The sequence below is a fragment of the Neospora caninum genome, chromosome V, assembly GCF_000208865.1.
Source record: "Neospora caninum Liverpool complete genome, chromosome V".
Taxonomy (NCBI): Eukaryota; Apicomplexa; class Conoidasida; order Eucoccidiorida; family Sarcocystidae; genus Neospora; species Neospora caninum.
Window position 1 is genome coordinate 2,276,592 of NC_018391.1, and position 22,223 is coordinate 2,298,814.

At 55.1% G+C, this 22,223-nt stretch overlaps 3 protein-coding genes across 3 annotated transcripts; 1 reads left to right on the top strand and 2 right to left on the bottom strand.

The window, feature by feature from the left end:
• Nucleotides 1–18: 18 nt before the first annotated feature.
• Nucleotides 19–4,351, top strand: NCLIV_014940 (conserved hypothetical protein; the record flags this gene model as incomplete). The annotated part of the gene is made up of 4 exons (XM_003881683.1): nt 19–321; nt 686–1,343; nt 1,699–2,342; nt 2,687–4,351. The coding sequence occupies 4 exons, from the start codon at nt 19–21 to the stop codon at nt 4,349–4,351; spliced, it is 3,270 nt and encodes a 1,089-aa protein (XP_003881732.1).
• A 3,143-nt stretch (nt 4,352–7,494) lies between these two features.
• NCLIV_014950 (putative trans-2,3-enoyl-CoA reductase) lies at nt 7,495–11,381 on the bottom strand (the record flags this gene model as incomplete). Its single annotated transcript, XM_003881684.1, has 7 exons — nt 7,495–7,528; nt 8,066–8,159; nt 8,520–8,694; nt 9,216–9,447; nt 9,821–9,953; nt 10,393–10,518; nt 11,279–11,381. The coding sequence occupies 7 exons, from the start codon at nt 11,379–11,381 to the stop codon at nt 7,495–7,497; spliced, it is 897 nt and encodes a 298-aa protein (XP_003881733.1).
• A 2,457-nt stretch (nt 11,382–13,838) lies between these two features.
• NCLIV_014960 (hypothetical protein) lies at nt 13,839–21,766 on the bottom strand (the record flags this gene model as incomplete). Its single annotated transcript, XM_003881685.1, has 12 exons — nt 13,839–13,938; nt 14,253–14,420; nt 14,834–14,940; nt 15,411–15,561; nt 16,104–16,460; nt 17,094–17,283; nt 17,766–17,847; nt 18,340–18,426; nt 18,801–18,985; nt 19,674–19,788; nt 20,924–21,150; nt 21,670–21,766. 12 exons carry the CDS (start codon nt 21,764–21,766, stop codon nt 13,839–13,841), a joined length of 1,866 nt encoding a protein of 621 aa, XP_003881734.1.
• Nucleotides 21,767–22,223: the final 457 nt, after the last annotated feature.

Genomic DNA, 22,223 nt, shown 5'->3' on the forward strand with positions numbered 1-22,223 from the left:
CGCGACATGTCGCGCGACATGTTCGTTCATTCGGGGATTCCGTTTCTCTTAGACAGCCAGGGAGGCAATCCTGCGACGGGAGACATTTCCGGCAGAGATGCGTTTGGTGCTGATCCGGCAGTCGCGGGCGTGGACCTATTAACTAATACGTCCGGGCGGCGGCATGAGTTAGACCGTTCCGGAACGGGTAGCAGCTGCGGTGATCGACCATCACGTGGACATAGTTTTCGCCGAACTGATTCAACCAATTCGGACCAGCCTCTGCTGATGTTTTCGAAGACAGACGATCCCGCTGCTTATGGATCTGGTCAACTGGAGGAGGTAAGACTACGCGTTTGACATACTCCACTTAGGTTTAGCCGCTGGCTGCGAAAACATCGGCTATGTACCTGCTTGGCACTTGAGTTATATAAGGCACAGATTTGCGTTAAGTGAATTAGATGCTGTCAGCGGTGAGGTCAGGAATTAGTTTTGTATATGGGTCCGACTTTGCAGTTAGAGAGTGTTTAGAGGCGCTGTACGGCGACCCCAGCTGCCGGTCGTTGCGCCTGCTACCCGGTAGCTTGTGTAGAGCGTGGTCACGGGAACGTGTGTTACGCTGTGTTGTCGGTGAACGTGCAAGTGGTGCATTTGCCAGGCTGTCCAGTTGATAGTGATTGCATGATGAGGGTTTGTGTCCGTACAGGGTGGTCCGCCTACATTCATAACGCAGGGTCCGCCGGTCCTTCAGGCGGCGGAATCCGAGACAGGCTCTTCGTCGATGAGTACAATGCCGAGTGCATCCTTCCCTGTTGCGGACTCCTGCTCGACAACAACAGCCAGCATGGAGAACTTGATAAGCCAAACAGGAACTTCTGTTGCCTTGCAAAGCTCGGGATCTCGTTTCGGTGAACGAGTGTCACAGACATCACAGTCGTGTAGGGCAGGAGGCTCTGGTTCGCAAGCGGGACGCGGCGAAAGCTTCTATTGCTCATCTGATCAGCGAATACCCATGGATAGAGCAGATGCTCAACACAGGACGACTGGGGGTAACGTCCCGACTGACTGCCTTGGTCTTTGGCAGGGGGGCACGCCCTTGCATGTGGCACCGGAACAATATCGTGTGGTGTACCCACATCAAGGCCATAGTTCCGAGATGCAAAGAAAGTGGGAACCAAGCACTGGACAATATCAGCCGCCTGCGGGGACGCCGTATTTAGGGACGGCCTACCATTGGTCCGGTGACTGGTTTGGTGCAGAACAACATGAAGGCGCGTGTAAAAACACACTGTGTTTTGATCAACGTGACACCGAAGGCACCAGCGAAGGCGCTGTACCAGGGACTCGAGACGATCATGCCAGAGGTAAGGAGATGTAGTTATCTCGTGTGCGTAGCAGTAAGGTTATCGCAAATGTGCCGGCGTCGCCGTCTCTTGATATTCACCGTGCCAGCTTCTGGCAAGCATGCACTTTCTTCCGAAAATGACATAGATCAGCCAGCAGCTGAGATAGTGCTTCGGCAGCAGAGGACAGCTGGACGAAGCACACGAAGTCATTCCGAAGCGTTTGACAGTGACAACAGGAGAGCGTCTTGTGCCAGTGCCTTTGTTGCCAACAAGCTACCGGTGGAAGATGAATGTTCATTAAACCAGCTCCGCAAGTTAATCCGCGCATGCTGTTGATTATTACTGACAGAACCCGTGTGCTGTGCGTTTGCAGCTCTGTCGGATTCGGGAGTGATGTCACTGACGACTGATGCATACTTTTCAGCAGCACACTCTGAAGCTGTTTCGCCAGCATCATCAGTGCCGTCAGATAATGGCTGTGCCATCCATCGTGGAGTTGCGGGTGATGAGGTGTCTCCAGCTACTGCAGAAGGAAAGCAGAACGGGGTCTCCCCTGCGGGCAGCAGTGTTTTCAGATCTTCCTCTTCTCTGGTCCCGCCGACGGGAAACTCCACAGCAACATCTTCACCTGGAACTTTAGCAGACGCCAGCTGCAATGGTTCACTTGCAGCTCCTGACGAATCTTGTGTTCTGCCAAGTAGGACGACTGGGACCAGCAGCAGCAGTGATTCCGGTGATTCCCATTCGGAGGGGGGTGAGGGATCTGAAGGGGGGGATCGGTGCATCACGGAGCTCACGAAGGGAAACAGGTGCATTCGAGGCGCACCTCGGGCCACAGTGCAACAGCTGTATGGTCAGACATACGATCTAGAGGCATTGGCTCTCGAAATTGACCGTACCTCTCTGGATGCTATGGACACGGGCGAGATTAGAAGAGAATACTATCCGGGTGTGAAGTTCCCGGTTGGCGATCTAGGTCGTAAACTACTGTTGATCGCTGTGCGAGAAAAGATGGAGGTAGGTCACCGCAATCAGAGTAGCGGATCATTGGCGGAAATCGCGGGTGTAACGTGCGTCGACGATTTCAAACGTCGGTGGATTCGGGGCTGAATATATTCGGATATACCAGAAGAAGAGTTCAAATGGACCAATTAATGTTAAAGTGGGTTGTAGGGTGTGGGGACGACGGATAGCCAACATTCTCAGAGACTGCCTGGAGACTGGCCAGACGCCCATACACACATGCCTTGATTCGAGCTAAGCCACTACAAACTGACCTTGCGATGTTTCAGGGAATGACCGAATGCTCTGTCCAAGAAAATATAAATAATGCTGTTTCTTCGCTGTTGCGTTGCATGCAGGCCGGCACATGCGGACAACTGAAGTTTCTCACTTTGACAGACTTGTTCCGCCTGGCATACGAGCTGGGCATGTGGAGCTTTGCATTGAAAGTCTCGATGGCATACAAAGCTGGAGGCCTCCGTATTCCAAAAGGAGGCCTAGGGGGTAGTGGAAGAGGAGGAAGCGGAAGGGATGAATTATGGTGTGCCAAAGAGAGCCGTCGCCGCCGAAAAGGACGAAAAAGCAACAGATCTAGGACAAAAGCAGGCGGCTGCAGAGTCGCGAAGGCAGAACAAGATGAGGATGTTCAAGAGGACGACGAAGAGGAGGAGGAAGAACATCCTGATACCATGACATGGCATCTTCAAAGAGAATTCCAAGATCGAGGTGCTAGAGCTGAATTTGGTGAGGAACCTCGCGAGATAAACGAAGGACACTTCGTTAGTGAGACAGACGGCAAAGGAATGAAAGAGTGGGGTCTAGAGGACAGGAACGGAATATACAGCCATGGAATATCTGAAGGCCGGATAGAGAGCGGGGAGAGTGGCGACTTCAGAAACGGTGAAGCCCCGTCAAACCAAAAAACGCCGGAAGGCCTTGCGTGCGGTGAGCCTGTCCAGTTGCCAAGCTTGCTGCCAGAGGAAGAGAGTCAGCCCGTGTCTCATCATGGACAGTTATTGGGTGAACGCCTGACGCAACAACCACAAGGACTGAAGGGGCAGTTTGACTTCGAGGGTTATGTGAAGCACGAAGGCGAACTACGAGCAGCCCAGTGGGCGAGGCAGACACAGCCTCTGGCGGTAGGAGGAGACGTAGATGAAACAGAAAGCCAGTCAACTATGCAGTTGAGGGCAAGAGCGAGGCCTGCTCGAGTGAGAAGGGGGAAGAAAAGAAGTCGAGCGCAGAATTTCGAGGGGGATGAGGACGACGCGATGACGTGGGAGACTGATGGGCAAGCAATTGTAGGTGGGAGGTATGACAGTGGGCTCTCGGCTGAAGGCTCGTTCAGCGGTGACAACCACGCTGTGTTGAGAGACGTTTCCAGTACTTCTTCCGTTTTTGTTCATCCCAAAACACAGGACGTGGAAGCGGGCGTGGTGTCACCGGGCAGAAGAGAGGTCGGGCCGAGTTCGGAGAAGGTGGCGAGAGTAGATGGGAACATGAGTTGTGGTTTCGAATTGGCTGACCGTTTTGATTCAGCCACTTCAGGTTCACGCGAATTCCACTCCCTTCAGTCTGCCGGTGCTTCTGATTCCAAGATGATGTCAGTTCTTCATGTGTCGGGTCCGCAAAGTGGCGTAGATAGGGGAGACCAGACCGCCGAAGAGGGTGGACTGCTTCCGCCACCTTCTGATGCAGTGGAGAACGGATGTCGGAGCTCGGTATCGCCGGCAGACTTTGCAATTAAAGACTTGTATTTTTACGACCAGTTACGGTGCGGCGGTCAGGAGGGTGCAGGGGCAGGAAGGACAGATCTGAACACCTCTACACTTGGGGATGGGAACGTGGATTTGCAGATTTTTCGTCCTCAGGCAGGCGGGGTAGATTACAGCTTGAAAGGCTGCATTCCGGACGATTACAGCCGAACGGTTGAGCAAGAAGAGCAGATAAACCGTGCATCCTTTTGTCAAGCAGCAGATGAGGCTGGCGTCGCTGTCGGCGAGTGGATTGGTGGGAACCAGTAGTAACGCGTCATCGTGGGCCCGGGGATATCAGTTGTGCTCTGTCGGAAAGCGTGTGCTACAGTTTCGGAAAATGAGGCGATATTTTCGTGTTCTCTGATCGCTGTCGGGCTGACGGCGACGGTACGGTGCGTTTTATGTGCAGTTTGTGTTTCGTGGCAGGGAAGAAGCTGTCTTCCGCAGGTTACGTGAACAAAAGCGAACCGTGTCTGTCTTCGGTATATGGCTGGAAAGCAGAGACGACAGGTATCGTTGTGCTCAGGAGTATTCGGTGCTTTCGTTAAAAAGAAGCAGACGTTTCAGATTAAGTGAGACCCTTTATTTCCTCGCGACGTGACAGGAATACTTCACGCGGGGCGGTTTGGGGGGACGCAAGTCACTAACCGTGCTTCCGCATGTCCGTTCCCGCGAACGAGAGTCTTTGACACGGGCCTGGCTGCTGTGTGGTTAGTACAGGTTCCGTATGAATAAACTACATGTGGAGAAAGTTTCTGCAGTAGTGCGGTTCCAAGTGAGTCCGTGCTGAGGGTGCCTTGAAATAACATATCTGGCGTGGCCCGAGCGGGGTGCGCTGGTGTTTGGTTTGGATTCAGGTTATATTCCGGATCATACTTTTTGCAAGCGTGCTACCATTTTGCTTCCGTTTCTGAGCCGTGTTTATGCATGCGAACAGCCGCCGAGTGTTGTAGCGTTGGTCTGTCTGTACACGAAAAACGAGGCGGAGCTTCCTTAAATGTTTAGCCCCCCTTAATTCCGAAAGGGCGTAGAGGAGTGCTTCCATTTTGCAGAATGCCAATTCGGACGAGTGATCCCAGAGGAAAATGCGCCTTCGTATGACGTATCTTCGGCAGATGTGGGTGTGTGAATGTCATCTATCCGTACTCGCAGACTGACATTCGCGATCACGGTTTCTGTCAAACCAGATCACCCAGAGGACTTTAAAAGACGGAGTGCAATGGACAAGAGAGGTCATAGTGCAACCGCTAGGGCAGAAAACAGTTGTACAGTAGCTGAAACGAGAGGGTCGAAAGCCAGAGTTTGTCAGAGCTACAAACAGTTCCGTGTAGAGCGACACCGTGCAATATATATACTGTGAAAGAATACCGTAACATTCGTTTTGGTAGACGCGAAAGACGCGAAACAGTTTGAGAAGTCTCTCGAGCGACGAATTGGGCCCCCGTCGTAGATATTGTACAATGAAAGTACTTCCGTACAAGGCACACGTGTGGATACGCGCGCAAAGGGATTCGGGTACCGAGAAGGGAGGTGTAAACGAATCAACGCGAGTGCCACCGCTCCAGTGAACTCTGCTACACACACATCTCAAACCATCGGGACGATGCCGAAGGTACAGAACCGAGTTCCCGACGAAATCGTTCCGCTTTATTGAGGGGTAGCCTGCAGGCTTACGCGAGGACGAATCCAACCATGCTGTCACCATGTCTTGCTAATAGGATCCTAAACGGTGTCAAAGCGCTCGCGTGCTTTGCAGCTTTTGAGACCGATGAAACTTGTCTCATGTGGAAAGGCTAGCGGATCTGGTACGACACATGACTTTGATCTTGATGCACGACCCTTTCAATTGTCCAATCTTATCGAACACTCTGCGACTCCCCTGCGATGCCGCCTTCACCGCGAAAAGTATACGGACCGTATGGTTGAGGAACGAGCGCGATGTGGGAACGATCGGATGTGGCTGCAGAACTCTTTCCCGTGACTTTATCTGCCCTTCACTTTCGGCAGTGGGTCACGCCAACCCGCCTACGGCGCACGTCGATTGACTACACACCGCAGCGCGCTGGCCTCGAACATCTCCCTTGTTCATGTGTCAGATCTCTTCCTCTACAATCCGGACCAACGTCAAAATTTGGAGACCATTAGTTCGGGACACTATCTCTTAGAGCTCGAGGTGCCGCGAAACGCACAGTGCGAGATATCAAGAGACGAAGGCCCTCGAGGGTAGATCAGCGAGTTCCTACGGCGTTTCAGATGCATGCACTGCTTAGAAGTCGTTTTACTGAAAAAAGTGACGAGGCTTTAGAGAGCTTACGCTCAAGCAGGGGGAATGTTCGGAGACGCCCGGCTAGCACGAGGTGCGAAGCTGTCCACAGAACAGACTACAGAAACAGACGGGCGAGGACCATATCGCGAGTAAGCCGACCAATCTACGAGCGACAAAAAACAATGGAGAAACAAACAGTGGCAAACCGTCTGAAAAAGCAGCGGGCACGTGCAGTAGATATGTCGTCTGCTGTAGACGTTGCACCGTCTCAGCTCGCTGAAAAAGAACTACCAAAGCTCCGCTGTACAGATCTGCCCGGTTCACTACGCGGGGAGGACGCAACCAAGTTACATCTGCACAGTCAACGTTCCTCTCTGCACCGAAAAAAGGCCCATTCCCGAGAGGTAGGCAGCAAGGGCGTCCTGGACAACAGGGACTTCCACTCGAGGAACGGAAAACGCATAACGTTTCTGCGCACACGTACTGGAGAATCTACGCAGCGCCACTAACAAGTATGCTTCTTTAGCCGTTCATGCTTCACGCAGGAAACACCCCAAGAGGCTGCGTGTGGTTCATTGGTGGCGCCGCTGAGTCACCCCAAGTCAGAAGAAATACAGCAAACCCCAAGAGACTATGCGTTGAACGATTCCCATTTTTGCTCTAGAGTACACAAGCAACAAATCACGCCCGGACAAAAACTCGGTTTAATCGCTAGGTGAATCCCCCGCGCCACGCGAAGCCTGAACCCCTCGTTGCCAGTCACCCTGTGAGCACCTCCCCTACGAACGTTGCTCAACAGATCATCACATTTCACTGCCTTGCCGGCAACTCGGGAACACCTTTCGTACCAACCGATCTGCAAACACGAACTGCGTGCCGTGCTTCCTGGCTCAGCGGGCGGAACTGCGGAGAGCAGCGGCCTGCGCGATCAACTGCCTGGTCCCGGAAGAAGGCTTGTAGGAACTGAAGCAAAGATTTCGCGCCGCGAATCGACTCAGCCAGAGTTTTCTTTGTTTGACACAAAGCAGCTGTACGCGGGCAACCCTGCCCCTCGCGAGATCGAGAAAGAGAAACGAGTAGAAAAAAAGAAAAACAGCAGTCAAGTCAGTTGAAGGCCTTGCTGGTCGACCGCCAAGCAGCTGAATCAGAGGATGAATGGAATGATTGCGCGACGGTTCCTACAAATAGAACACAAAGCCAACAAAGCGACGGCAATCTGCACGCGCACGAACAACTCCATTCCCTGAACTAAAAACAGTGGAGCTTCAGAGAAGCGTCGAAAGCCGGTGTTTACTCTGGATCTTAAATCTGACGCATCTTAACACCGATTCACGGAAAGGGTCACGTGCCATAGGGGGAACGTGTGGAGATCCTTTTTTCTAGCGGGCGCTTGGCCCAGGAAAAAATCTTCGCCCCGGACGTGCTCTGGGTTACAAAGAACGCTTTCGAATTTTCGCAACGCGTTCCCTCTTGTCCGTGTACTTCACCGAACTACAAAAGCTAGGCCACAGACGCCGTGCCTCAGAGCGGCTCGCACCTCCGTCCCGCTGCGCCGTGTCGGAGCGCTGTGAATCAGAGACTGCGACCTACACGGAAGTCCTGACTCCAACTGCCCCACGCGCCGAAATGGGTGTTGGGAGTGAATCGACAGCCCTTTCAAGACACACGCCGCCCGGTTCTGATAACGTGTGCCATCTAGACCCTGAAAAACCCACCTGGGATAGTCCTTGAATTCGGATCGATAATTCCGTTGCTTCTTCAGCGCCCACTCCGTCATCTTCAGGAATCCAACGACTGTGAAGATCCAAGCTGGAAAGAACACCCCGCAAAAGAGCTTTGCACAAAACCCACATGAAAGGCCAGGACAGCACCACTCCGGTAGTAAGATATAAGATAGTAGCTAGTCTACCATATAAGATGTAAGTCGCTTGTAAACGGACTCCAGTCCCGCCACGTCACTTCCAAACGTTCTCGATACGGCAACGCGTCTCCCAGGTAAACTTGGGATGAACCACCCGTTCGTATCGCCCCCGCCGTTTCCCCACGGTGCGCATGCAATCTCAGCGACCTGACACGTCCACCGCTCCTCCAGCATTGCGTCACGCGACCGTTTCGCTTCTTGACAATTTCAGAGATCACCGAAACGACGCCTAAGAAAAGGGATCTTACAGGTCAGACAAGAAACGAGAATGGAAAAGGTCACCCAGACGAGTGTTTCCCAGAAGTAGTTCGCGCAGCTGACGAGGTCGAATCCCCACCCACAGGGGACTCCGCGCTGGCGGGTGCCGCGGGCCCGCAGGCCCCGGAGAATCAAGTGCGTCTTGAAGTTCAGCAACTCGAAGCCCTGAGAGGGGGGAGACACACACATACGGAGCAGTAGACAATCAAAAGACAGTTAACGCCCTGTTCGTTTCCTTCTTCATCCCGCTTTTGTGGGGCCGATTCTCTGCGCCTGTTGCAGCCAAGAAGCGACGCAGGGTCAGAAACGTTCTTTCAGAGTGGAAGCTAAAAACACCGGATGACGACAACGCACACCGCGAGTCCGTGAAGAAAAACCGTGTTGGCGAGTCTCGGGAGCGAAAGGTCTTTGTTCTGTGCAGCTGAGAGCGTTGCTGTATAGCGGAGATACTTCCCAAGGGCGCTGCTTCCTGTTCTGAAAAGGCTACGCTCGTCGACGCGTCATAGAGACTGAGGCCAAACGGCGGGAGACGGTCGCGATTCCACGCATGGACGGAGCTAGAGCCCCTCCGTTCTTTGGGAAGTTCACGCCTGCAACGCGAGAGTCGCCTCGGAGTCCCCCCTGGATTCAAGACGTTTTGTGCGCCACAGAAAAACGGAAAGGCGACTCGAAGACTAGCACCTCACCACCATCGCTGCGGCGAGGCCGTAGATGACAACGGGTTGGTCATCCCCCCACATAGGTTTGTATTTAGGGTGGAACAGGAAGTAGCCGACGAAGACGCCAAAGAGAAGCCAGTAGTGACTGCAGTTGATGGGGACGTTTCGGATGGGCATCGTGCTGCTGCTGAATCGGTGGACAAACAACGTCTCCAACTCCCGCTTGACGTAGTGAAGCATTGTGAGCCAAAAGGCGACTCTGCAAGAAGCCACCACGCACACCCGAAAACACCCGTCGACTAGCCGATTTTTTTGGCGAGGGAACCTCGCGGTCGGTGCGAGAGAAAAAAAGAAAACACGGACCAGGTGACAGCGTGCGTCGAGAGGCAGGCTGGCACACGCGGCGCCGACGCGCGAGGCTACCGCGACAGATGTCCTGCAACTCCCGAGCGACGAAGGCGCGCCTTTCGTTCTTCGGCAGTTGAATGTTAAGGCAACGCTTTATAAAAAGAGGCCAGAATCCCCACCCGGAAGAACACGACGTGCAGGACGTCCCCGAAGCGCCCCTCCCTGCACGAGGCAGGCAGGAGACCACCGCCGCGCGTCGGTACACCCCCGAGGCCAGGACTTACTTTTGCACAAGGCACTTTTCCGGAGGGACGTCGACGCCATAGATCAAGGCGGAGCAACAATAGAAGAGAGGAAAGATGAAGAGAGGCCCCGCGTACTCGAGCACAAAGACGAGGCGCCACGAAATCTGCACACCTGCATGCACACGGGAGAAACGATGCAGACGATCAGGTTGCGCGATCCCTACGCCGAAAGAAAACTAACGGGCTGTGTCTCTCTCCCTCGACCTCCACCCTGCCTCCTGAGGACGCGAAGCGGGCGGGAAGTAGATTCAAACCTGTTGAAGCTAAATCTCGATGAGGCGTGATGCTCTCTCATTCGGGCCAGCAGAGACAGGAGCCCTCGGAAAAACGGCGAGACCCGACCTGTCCAATTCCAAAGCATTTTAAACCACTACCTTAAAACTTCACCCGAGGTTCGTTGCTAAACCGTAAACCGGGCATGAGATATATCCGAACAGGGAACCCGCATCCGCGCAACCGGGGGTTCTCCGCAGACAGGGCGACTCCCCTCACTCGCCCCCGGCGACTCCCAAAAACGACATTGGCGACTTCAGAGAGGCTGACGCGCCTACCGAGGTCTTTGAAAACGAGTGTCGTGCCGTCTTGGACGCCGTACGCCTCGAGAGGACCGTTCCCTTTGATGGGCACGCCCTTGGCAGTGTCGACAGTCCACCATTGTCTCTCTGGATAGTAGTGAACTGCGAGGAACACGTCAGACAGAAAGGACAGAAAGAAAGGTCGGAAAAGAAAGGAGAGAGAAGCCGTTTCCACTGCCCAGATCGCCCGGTCCAGAAGCCGCCAAAGGAGCCACGCGCAGGTGTACGTCCGGAATAGACAGGTCGAGCTGTCATGTGAAGTTGCAGCGAACAGCAAGGATGCAACCGCCACGGCTCTCGGGGCACCGGAGGCTTTCTCGGCTGTTGCAGCGTGCAGACACTGCGGACTGAACTGCCGAAAACGGCAATGCGACGTAGCCGTTTGAACAGTCCGCGCGGACTCAGGAAAACCTCGGCGGGGCAACCTCCCCATAAGAAAGAGATGTACGGATTCCAGCGCCGTTCCGTCCCCAAAGCACGAGTTTTCAAAGGATCGCGGCACACAGCGACTGACCCCGCTCCAGGGGAAGACGAAGCATCACTCCTGGCACGAAGGAACCGTAAAACCTGTGCAGTGAACAGTGGATAAGCTCTACGTGGATCTCTGCGGGAGTACGGACAACAACCGGGGACCGCGTTCTTTGATGGGAACCGAGAGAGGCGCACGATCTTTTCAGGTCGTTCCGGATGGATCCACTTATGCTTTCGAATGACCGTCCCTCTCTGCCTTTTTCGACGGAACAGAGAAAAACGACGGATACGGCCTTGATCAAGACTCCCCCTTGTCCTGACATCGCCTTTGCAGTCGAGAGAGAGAGCCGCTGTGGTATGCACTGCGCCGAGACTGCGCGCAGGGACGTACACTTTTGGTAGAAGAGTTCCTTGAATTCTTCCACGGTACAGTCATCGGGCAGTTCGAAAGCGTCGATGAACTTCCCGTTCCGCTTCTTCAGTGAGATCCTCATGGTGACTTTCAGGGAAGAGACAGAAAGCGAATTCTGCCGTTGCAGGAGGCCCCGTGTGTATGCGCAGAATCGACCCAAATAGCAGCGTGGTTTCTTTCCCGAGTACACACAAAAAGACTCCTGCGAGCGAGGATCTGGAAACCGAGAAAAACTGTTGGTGCACAGGCGAGAAAAAAGGCGAGACGGCGGAAGATCTCGACGAGTCAGCACAAAATAAGCCAGTCCCCTGCGAGGAAGCTGCAGTCCGGGAAGCGAAAAGCTCCAAACACCGGCTGCTCGTGCGCTACACCTATTCACGCGAAGAAAAGTTGCTTTGCGAGGAAAAAGCGCAATAGAGGCCCATGTGACCGGAGGGTCTGGAAAGCGTGTGTAACAAACACGTGCGCAAAAAAGCGGCGCAGTCTCCCCAGGGCGACGAAACGCCGGACACTCCTGAAGAAAAACAGGCAAAGTGAACACTCCGGGAAGAAGGCCAGCGGAGAAACTTAGAGAGAGACAGTACGGAAAGAGATCTTGCCCCGCGTGACGCCAACGAAACCCCAGGTCACTCGAGCCTTTTCTCCCTCGGTGGAATCACCACCCCCACGTTGACGGTCCGATACCGCGGCCGCCAGCATGGAGGCGGTTTTTTGTGCAGGCTGTGAGCAGAGACAGGAATCTCTGGAGACGCAGGACCAAGATTCGTGAAAGTCGCTTTTAGACGCAAAGACGAGAAAACCAGCACATCAAAATTAAAGAACCGTCCCAACATGAAACAACAAACAACGAGGCACGTGAATGCACACTCTCCGCGCCCCGCCGCTCTTGGCCCGTTGACGGTCAGGTCAGGTCGGAAAGCCCAAACACTTGGTGCCGGTCGAATGGCTAAAAAGGGACTCTGTACGTTTCAAATGTGTGCTTCGTTCGCCGGTTGTGTGCTTTCCTGCATTCCGTGGGTCGCTTGTCTCTACAGGATGTGTCGGGACAGCTCGCGGCAACGAGGAAAACCAACCAGAGAGTCCTGACGGGTCGGGTACGATGTGGACCGGAGACATATTTTTCTGGGAACACTCTGTGTGCGATGGAAGCGCTGCGCTCATGAAAAGCAGAATAGAACTTGGATCCGGTAAACAAAGGTGTTCAAGATCGAAACCCGTAGTCCAACTCGTAGTATAGACTCCCCAGAAAAAGCTGTTCGACCGCCAGTAGGAATGTCACGGCCTTTTCTGCCGTTATCGCAACTGTTGTCGGTCGGGACACAGCAAAGAGACGTTTTGCGTTAGCACACTCGACTTGGTCATCTGTGTCCCCGGTGGATTCTTTTGAAGTAAAGGCGCGTTCTGCGCAGAATCGCTCTCTTCCGTGAACCGTGTTGCTGTCGATCACGCAACGCGAAGCCCTTAACAACCCGTGGACACAGCTTCTGTGAGGAGATCGTCTTTTGTTCTGGACGAAGGCGGAAAACAAGGACAGAGAACTCACGAAAAGTCTGTAGGCAAAGGCGTAGTGCGTCGTCAACGGAAACGCTAAACAGAGAGTGTCATCATAGCGCCCGCGTTGGCCGGTGTGCTTTGTTGCCGGGGGTTTTCGACGACGCTAATCTTCTTCCGTCCGAACCAAACGCTTTTTGGCGCAGAGCGTGAAAATGTCTTTCCGGGGAGGATTGTTTTTTGGTGTGTCCGTCGAGAAACCCCCGTGCAGGACGTTCCGTAGAGACTGCAGGAAGCACTCTGTATCGAGACACCGTTGCTCTACAGCGTGCCGGGCGCGCATGAGGAATCCTTTTTTGTGGCAAAAAACTTTCAGACTCGTCGCTGTTGAATTCACACAGAATGAGGCCTTCGAGGTGTTAGGCTCCTGCCTCGTTGCGATGAATGAGGGAAGTGTCTTCAGCGTCGAGTCCTCGAGCTCTCGCCAGGCTGCTCGGGGCGAATCGTGGAACTCAGGGGCGAATCGTGGAACTCAGCAGCAAACCGAGGTATCACGCTCGTATATCCAAGCTCAATCCGCCTAGGACTTTCCCCCTAAGGGACACAGTCAGCGTTTCCCGTGTAAAGAGAGTTGTCCGAACAGGAATGCACGCCACCAAACGGGTGAGCGGCGCGCGAACAGCACAGACGGATTCGCTGGGACGGGGCAAAACAGCCCGCAGCACACCAGCAAAAACACTGAAAGCGTGACGCGCAGAACCCAAACCGACGAGTGCGTCACTCTCTCTCTCGCCGCAGCTCCACATCGCGTAAAGTATCGTGCATCCCGTGTCTTCTGTCCACCCTCTTTCGTCACTCTCCACTCCAAGCCGAGGAAAAGCAGAGAGACAACCTACGCCCGCCAGTCTACGGGGGCAGAAGGAAAGACATGTAGACCGGAAAACCTGGAAGGAGCAGAAAACGCGGCGCCGTCTGAACTCCGAAGGAAACCCGGGTGGAGCTAGCAAAGAAGACACCACACATCGTTTCCAAGGAAAAAACCTTCCATCTATCGCCCGCCTCCGAGTCGCATCACTGTGGGGAGCTCGCCGTCCTGCGTCCGGGGATTGTCGCCGCTTCCGCCCTCGGCACCGCCTCCTCGGTTGTACCTGCGTGGGAAAAGCGAAGAAACCAGCAAATCGCATGCACGAAAACGAGAACGACCTCTTGGCCTCCCGGCGAGCGCAGACACCCCAACGGAAAGAAACAGCCCTTCTCTCTCCACCGACTGCCTGTGTCCTTTCCATTTCTAGAGATACAGCGAGAGGCCGGGCGGAGAAAAAAACCGGAAACGCATGCGAGGCGACACACACGTCAAGGGACACACACTCTACAGAAGCTGGGCGTGCCCACGAGCCGAGGAGCCGCGCCTCGAGCTCGGAGAACAGCGGCTTGCGGTTTCTCTGACTCGCGCAATCTTTACCTCTCCATCAGCTGCTGCATCTTCTTCAAATGCTCTTGAGAAGGCTCCTTCGGAGGGGCTGCTGCAGCCGGTTCACTCGGGGCCGAAGCGGGTGCGCCGCGAGCGCCTCCGTCTCTCTCGCTGGACTGCACCATCCGTTTGCTTCCACTTCGGCCGTGCGAAGGCGACCTGCGCACAGGAAAGCAGCAAGGGACGGAAGCGAGTGCGACGCGTGCCTACGCGTCCATCGACAAAACCGGACCAGCTCGCACGCAGAGGACGCGAGAGACGACCCCGCACGCTTTCTTGCAAAAAATATCGCCGCCCCGCATTGTGCTCTCACGTGAGCCCACGTAAAAAGCGACGCGACCACAGACAGACGGAAGAGCCATGCAGGCCTCCTGCCACGCAAACATATATATATATATATATATATATCTGTTCCCATGCACAATTTAGATGCGGCGATTCAAATTCACGATGGCAAGTGACCCTCTACGGGCCTTGAGAACCCCCAAGGTTCCGGCGTCTGTGCACCTGTTTCCTCCCCGGTCTGGGGCTACACATGGCCATGAAACGGAGCCAGTCGATAACGAAAGTACCTGTCTGTTTTCTTCGACGATCCACGGTGAGACCGCGAGGAGTGCGACGGATTGTTGAGGCGAGACGACAGGGATGATTTGTACGACGTGGGTCTTCGAGCGTAGTCCTGTGAGCAGAGGCGGGGCAGAAAAGCGGAGTTGCCACAGATCCCTAGTCTTCCACGAGGCCGCTTCCAGTCACACTCGATTCACAAAGTTCTTCCTCTACCTTGACAGCGGAGGAGGAAACGTGCAGATCGCGGTGAGACGCACGACCAACTGATGTCCTGGGGCCTGCCCTCGCCTCCCCCCCTCCCGAGTCCTCAAAGAGGCCAGCTTGCCGCGTTTCACTAATCTGTTCAGGCTTCTTCGGTTCCCTGCTGGCCAGGACCACGCTTGAAAGACACCAGGCGACGCCACGCTGGCCCATTCAAACATAACTACACACATCTATATATAAATACATACATATATAGAGGTGTATGTGCGTTTGTAGAGTGCACGAGAATGCATCGTCTTCACGCAGAGGATAAAAAGAGGGCTTTTTTGCGTGCAAGCGCGATGTGAACTGGGTCCGTCGAGGCGCCCATGGGCGTACCTTTCCAGTTGCGAGAGCTTTTTCTCTCTCTTTCCGCCTAAATTCTTTCAACAGATCGTGCTGGGTTTTTGCGTGCGGACTGCCTGCCCTACTTCGGCTGCTGCTGGCGCTCCGGCTCTCGCTGCAGTGTCCCCCACTGCGGCTCCGACTCCTGACGAGGCAGAAAAAGGGAACGGAAACAGGATGAAAATCACGGAAATCCTGAGAGGGCGCGTCGAGAAACACGGTGAAACAGGAACTAAGGAAAAAAGTGAAAGAAGACAAACGACCCGCGAGAGACGAGACGTTTACCGGCCACGAGCGTTCATTGCCACTCGTGCGACTGGCGGCTCAGCCTCGACTTCCCTGCTTCTCAGCCCCCCCGTTGGGCCTTCCGCCTTAGGTGTCCTGTCGCCACATTCGCCCTCGTCCTCTTCTTTCTCTCTGTGTTTCACTCTCTTGTCTCTGTTCTTTTTCCTCGCTTTTCTCCCCTGCGTCCGCCTCTGTCCTCCTCTGACGCTGTGCCCACCAAGGCCGGAAGAACCTCTGCAGGCACCCTCCTGCCTTCCTTCGCATCTCCGCTTGTGTGCGAAATCAAGAAAGAAACCGACTCAAGTTGTGAAAAACCCTCTCACGCGCGACCGTACGCTGCCGATTTGAGCCTTCCCAACGCATGACGAACCATTCCTCCTCTTCGCCGGCCCTTGCACTTACCGTCGGCTGCTTCTGTGTTTGTCTCCTCTGTCGGATCTTGTCTCTCCGTGCCTCCCTCGGTCTTCGTCTCTGTGTCTCCTGCGGGGCGAGCGGCGATCTCTTCTGCGCTCCCTGTCTCTGTCTCCGCTCCCGCTCCGCGACCGGCTTCGTCTTCTGCGGTCGACGTCGTCCTCGCGGAAGTCTCTCTGCCTCTTCTCCTTCTTCTCCTTCTTCTCCTTCTTTTCTTTCTTCGCGTTCAAAAGAATCACCAAGCCGAGGTCAATCAGCTCCTCGCTCCCGTCCTCCAGCTGGACCCACGCTCCGCCCGGGCGGCTCTCTAGATCGACGGAAATGAGCTCGCCGTCTAGCCAGTCTCCTCTGCAGCGCACAGAGAAGAAGGGCGGGGGCCGCGTGAAGAGACGGCGTCACCCCGCCACGAGCGCCGAGCGCGGAGACGAGAAAAGATCCACAACGCGGGGAAGCAAGCCCGAAGAGAAACACCATCACACGGACAATCTCTCTGGGGGGCTTCGCACTGACCACCTCGTCGTTGACGCAGCCCGCCGTCCACGACAGGGAAAAGCCAAGGAGGAGACAGGCCAGAATTTCCAAGTGGCGAAGCTCGAGAGACACCAAGTCCTCAGCGAGGAGAAGGGAGGCGATTCACGCCCCTTCTGTCGCGAACGGGCGGCCAAACCCAACTCCCGGCAATTTCAAAACGCTCCGCGACCGCTGTCGAGAACAGCTCTCGCGTACGCGCGCAAACAAGACCAGTGTCTCTCCTGGAGGAGTGCCGACAAAAAGGCGCGGAACAGGGTGACAAATCTCAAAGCGCCCCAAACGCTGTGCCTCCTTGAGTTCTAAAACAGTGTTTTCACCGGGGCACAGCGGCAGTCTGCCTCTTCCGAGGGTTAAGACATGCGCCGAACGCCGACCTGGACAAAGGAGAGAAAAGCTGCCTAAAGCGCCCGCCCTCGACCGAGCCACGAAAGACCAAGAGACGACACCTACTTGGAGCACGCGAGGACGGAGGCGCCCGGGACGAACCGGTCGACCTCTTCCGTGTTTTTCGCCTTGCGCTTTCGGTGCTCATCCATCGCCATCAACTGCGTCCCATACAAATTCTTCACTTTGACGGGCAGACGCGGAAGCACTGTGTTGAAGTATTTATCCTCCATGATCAGAGACTCCACATACTCGCCTGTAAAAAAACAGAGAGAGCCTGGCGCCGCCGCCGCTTAGTCTGGACTTGACACAACACACCGTGCCCAGGCGCCAGCGTTCCTCACCAGAGAGGACCGCACGAGGACGGGGGAAAGAAAAGCAGAGGACAAGGGGGATAGAAGATAGGAGAGAGACGGGAAGAGAAACGAGGGAGAAGAGAAAAGAGAGAGAAGAGAAACGCGTGAGAGGCGTGAGAGTGAACGAGAGGACGAACGCACATAAGAAGCATCGAGACACCACGGACGACGAAAAACGCACGGGAGAGGTAAACGCGAAGGAGAGAAAGGCTCGCGGCAAAAAGAAGAAATGTGACATTTCCCCGACGCACATTCGCTCCTGAAACGCAGGGAACGGCGCTGGCCGGGGCCTGCCAGCAAAGATGCGTCCTTTATTTCACGCAGCACAAAGGGACGAGAAGAGAAACAGGAGGCGCAAAGAAGCCCTGAGCACCTCGCTTACCCACAGTCGTGGTTCTCTTCGCATCTGCGCTCGCCGCAAATTCTTCGTCGTCGAGGAAGTACGCCTCATACCATTTCCACAGCTGGAGAGAAAACAGTTGCGACACACGGAGCACGCCGATGAAGAGAGCGCGGCTGCCGAGGCGCGTGGAGAGAGGCCGATAGGCAAAACAACTTTGGAAGAAAAAAGCCGCGCACCACGTCGCTCTATTTCTGTGCTCACCCTCGTTCCCGCCCTGACTTCCTCCGTTTTTCTCATTAGCTCCGCCGATCCTTCTTTCTCTTTTCTAAGGGCTTTCTCTCCGGCCGCCCTTCGTGAGAAATAGGATTCAGGAACGCCCCGGAAGATCGCCTGCTCGTCTCTCTCTCGTGTTTCCGTAGATCGGGAACGAGGCGAGACGAGCGGAACCGGATACAGGAGACTACCAAAGCGAATATATCATGCATGATATTCGTACCGCTTGTGTATACACATGTGTATCAACTGTATGTTGGACATCGGTCTACTTCATGTGCGCGTTCTCGCGTTTCACAGTGGGGAAGAAGGAGACGAGAAAACAGCCCCGCGCGCATACCTTCTCGGGCGGATGGACATAGCGAAGGTAGAGGAATCCAGCGCAGCGCACGTAGGGCGAGTCGGAGTAGTCGAGAAGCTGCTCGACCTGCAGAGAGGAAAGCCGCCGGGAAATTCCACTCCTTGCCCCGCTTTGTGAGCAGCTGCTAGGACGCGAGGCGGAAAGCGCGAACGTTGTGGAGAGACGCCGAGGGGGAAAGACCGAGAAAAGACAACAAGGGCGAACGGAAAAGAAAGGCTAGGCACGGCATCGCACAGAGAGAACCGGCGAGACACCGCAGGAGAGAGCGCACAAGGGAGAAAAGGAAGAAGCTACGAGAGGGCGAATCGTTCAGGACCACGCACGTGAAGAACACGGGAGAAAGATGGAGAAAAGAGAGTAAGACAGAGGAGGAGGGAGAAAGAAAGAACCAGGAAAGAAGAGAGGAAGTGGTGAGGCGGAGCGCCGTGGACAAGGTCTACCTGTTTGGTTGTCAGTTTCATGGTGAAGAGTTTGTAGAGACAGCAGAAGAGAGTCGACGGGGCTCGAGAGGACCCGGAACAGTAGGGCTCTGCATGCTGCGCGTACTGCGCAATTTCGTCAACAACTTCGGGGACGGTCTTGAGTTCGTGGAGAGACTTGAAGTACTCCGACGCCAAAATATTCGCTGAAGAAATACCAGAATCCGAAGCCGCACGTGGCCTATGCACCGGCGCGGAAGAAGCAGAAAAACAGAAGTGGGGAGACGCAAAAAGCAAAGCGAAGCTCGCAACGGAAAAAGGAAAACTTCCGCCTTTCCCCAATCACACAAAGCAATTGGGTGGAGGGAAGCTGTCTCCGTGTCGCAAGCACATATTGCATGCTTCGCTGGTATCGAGTGTATATACACTTCACACTGCAGTGTATGTGCTGCGATATGGGGTGCATGCATATTCGCGTCTCGCGCGCGCAGAGTCGATTGTCGACGCCACCTCGCAGTGCACGCACTGTCGCCTCACAAAGGGACAGAAGAAACGACCTGTGAGAGAGGCAGAGACGAGAAAGAAGAGAAGACACTTGCTGGCAGAGTCCAAAATCGAGAGGAAGACGGCAGCAACGAAGAATCTGAGAACGACGGAACATGGAAAAAACAAGTGAGGGAGCGGTGAGGCGGAGCGGAGACCGAGAGAACACGCACGAGAGAGAGGACGGCTCGACGGCGAAGGTGCGACAGGAGAGTGCCCGCAAAGCTTCGAGGCCAATAGGATACGTGGAGACACAGGCGAGCACCCATACGGGAGACCAGAGGCGGGAAGGGAAGGATCAGCGAGACAAGAGGCCAGGACGCGCGGAGCAACTTAGAGGTGAAGACATACACCTGAGGAGAGCATTGACATTGTACGTCGTTGAGTCGGTCATCTCCACCATATTGCGCTTCTGCACGTCGTCTTCTTGCTGCCGAAGTTGGCGCTTCTGGAGAATTCCCAGTTGCTGCGCAAAACCTGGAGAGGCGAGAGAGACAGCAGACGGGCGCATATATGTTTCTGCGCGGATACCCGCGTGGAGGTTGGAGGTTTGCAGTGAAGACGGAAGCGCAGGGCGAGGCACAAGATGTGGGACACGTGAATGTCGTAAGATACACAAAGCGACCCGGCTTTTCGCTGTCTGAAACAGTCCGGTGGAGACAAGGGAAAACGGAGAGGAGGAGGCTGCTCTGTGCAGACACACGAATTTGCTATGACGCTCAGGGAAAACGACGGGGACAGCAGCACGACACTGTGTCTTGACACTGGAAGGAAAGCGACGACGGGAGGAAGGGGAAAATGAAAGAGAGGAGGAACATGGGGGCGCATGCATGCACGCTGAATGGGTTAGAGGAAGACCTCGACGAGGGAGGCGAACGTCCCAGACGGGCGCACAAGATGGAAGGGCGGTGCGACAGAAACCGAGAAACTAAAAGGCATCGTCGCCCCAAAACACGAGCACTGCGAGAGTCGAGACGCCTGGCAGGTAAAGAGAAATATACCACGAACGAGAGAAGAAGCAAGGAGAGAAGAAGCGAGGAGAGAAGAAGCGAGGAGAGAAGAAGCGAGGAGAGAAGAAAAGAAGAGAGAAGAAGCGAGGAGAGAAGAAAAGAAGAGAGAAGAAGCGAGGAGAGAAGAAAAGAAGAGAGAAGAAGCGAGGAGAGGAGAAGCGAAGAGAGACGAGAAGAAACTCGTTTCGCGGTGTTTGACAGACTTTTGTATTTCCGACAAAATTTGCAGTGGAGTTGCGGCTTTGTGTGCAAGTGGCATCGATTGACTGCCCAGGTGTCGCCGTTCTCGTCCTGAGACGAAGACAGAGAAAAATCCAAACGTGCGAGATACACAGGGAAGGGTGTGCAGAGGACACAGACCCCCACGGCGGCACGGCGGATACATGCAGATCTTCTCGCGTCCCGCGTGTGCCGTTTTTTCTCTTCCGCGTTGTCCCCGACGAGGACCTTTATGAAAATGCTTCTCTCTCGTTGTTTCCGCCTAACCCTAACTTGTACACCTCTTTCTTTCGTTCGCTCGCTCATCGGCCTTCGCGTCGCGTTCACTCTGGTGTTTTGTGCTCTTTCGAAGCGTCTCCCCTCTGAACTCACCTCGCCCTCGATCTCGAGAGCTCCCACAACGTGGCTCGCCATGCCCGCCATGGCGCCGCCCACGACGCCGGGCGTCCCCGCTGGGGCTCCAGGCGCCGCGACGACCGCGGTCGCGGCTCCGACCGAAGGCGTCCCCGCGGCGGCAGCCACCCGGTGCGGCAGGGGAGCTGGGGGCTGCGGCGCGGAGCCTGCCGCGTAGTAGACGGGAGCGGAGGGGACGACACCGGCTAAGGAAAAAGAAAAGGGGAGACAGCACCGGCCGCTATGTGAAGACAAGAAACAGATGCACTGACTCCGCCACACACATTCTGTCCCCTGGAAGAGAGAATCGAAGAGGGATGACGCGACCGACGAGAGAGACAAGAAGGAAGACAAGAAGGAAATGTGAGAGATGTGCGGCGTGGAATGTACAGATCTTTAGCGCACGATGAACAACTTGCTGTCCTCCAGATCCCCAACACTGAAAACCACAGAGACGTTGGACAGCGAAGGCGATGGCGACAACGCGACAGCATCCCCTCACCCGCCCTGACGACCCAAAGGCGTGACGGGGACTCTCATTCCCACTGAAGACGCACGAAGAGAGAGAGAAAAGGAGCGTGATGAATCGGCGGAGGGGAGAGCGGGTATATGGTATTGATCTCCACCCAAAAACAGGACCATCCGAGAAGTAGCCCGATTGACGACAAGGGTTCACTTTGCGTTTTGCTTTGAAAAGGAGGGGAAAAGAGAAAAGGAAATCTCACCGGGTGCTGGAGGCGTCACAGGAGGCATGGCGGCCGGCTGCCGCGACGGCGCCGGCAGAAGACCGTTGACGCCATACGGCGAGGGATACGGGTACATTGTGTCGGCGAAATGGAGAGAGAGTCAAAGGAGAGAGCAAAAAGGAATCAAAGGAGAAAGAGGAGTGATGCAGGACAAGAGGGAGGAGAGAAAGAGGAGAGAAAGAGGAGAGCGGCAAGTGGGTGAAAGGAGACGGCACGGACCGGGGAAGAGACAGAAGGATTATGGGGCGCACAATGGGGCAGGAGGGCCGCCTTCACGGTGCCAGCGTCTGCGCTTCCCCCTCCTCGGAGAGAGGCAGTGCGGATGTCGCCCGCGAGAAGGACGGCTCTGTGGACTGAATGAGAAACTCCCTGTCGACGCGCAGCCGCAGAGCCCTCTCTCCTGCGCCTACTCGAGAACGTGGAGGAAGGAAAGGAGACGCAACACAAATGCGGAGTGAGGAGGAGAGAGCGGAAAGAACGAGGTGAGAAACGAGAGGAAAACGAAAGCGCGAACAAAAAACGGACGCACAGAA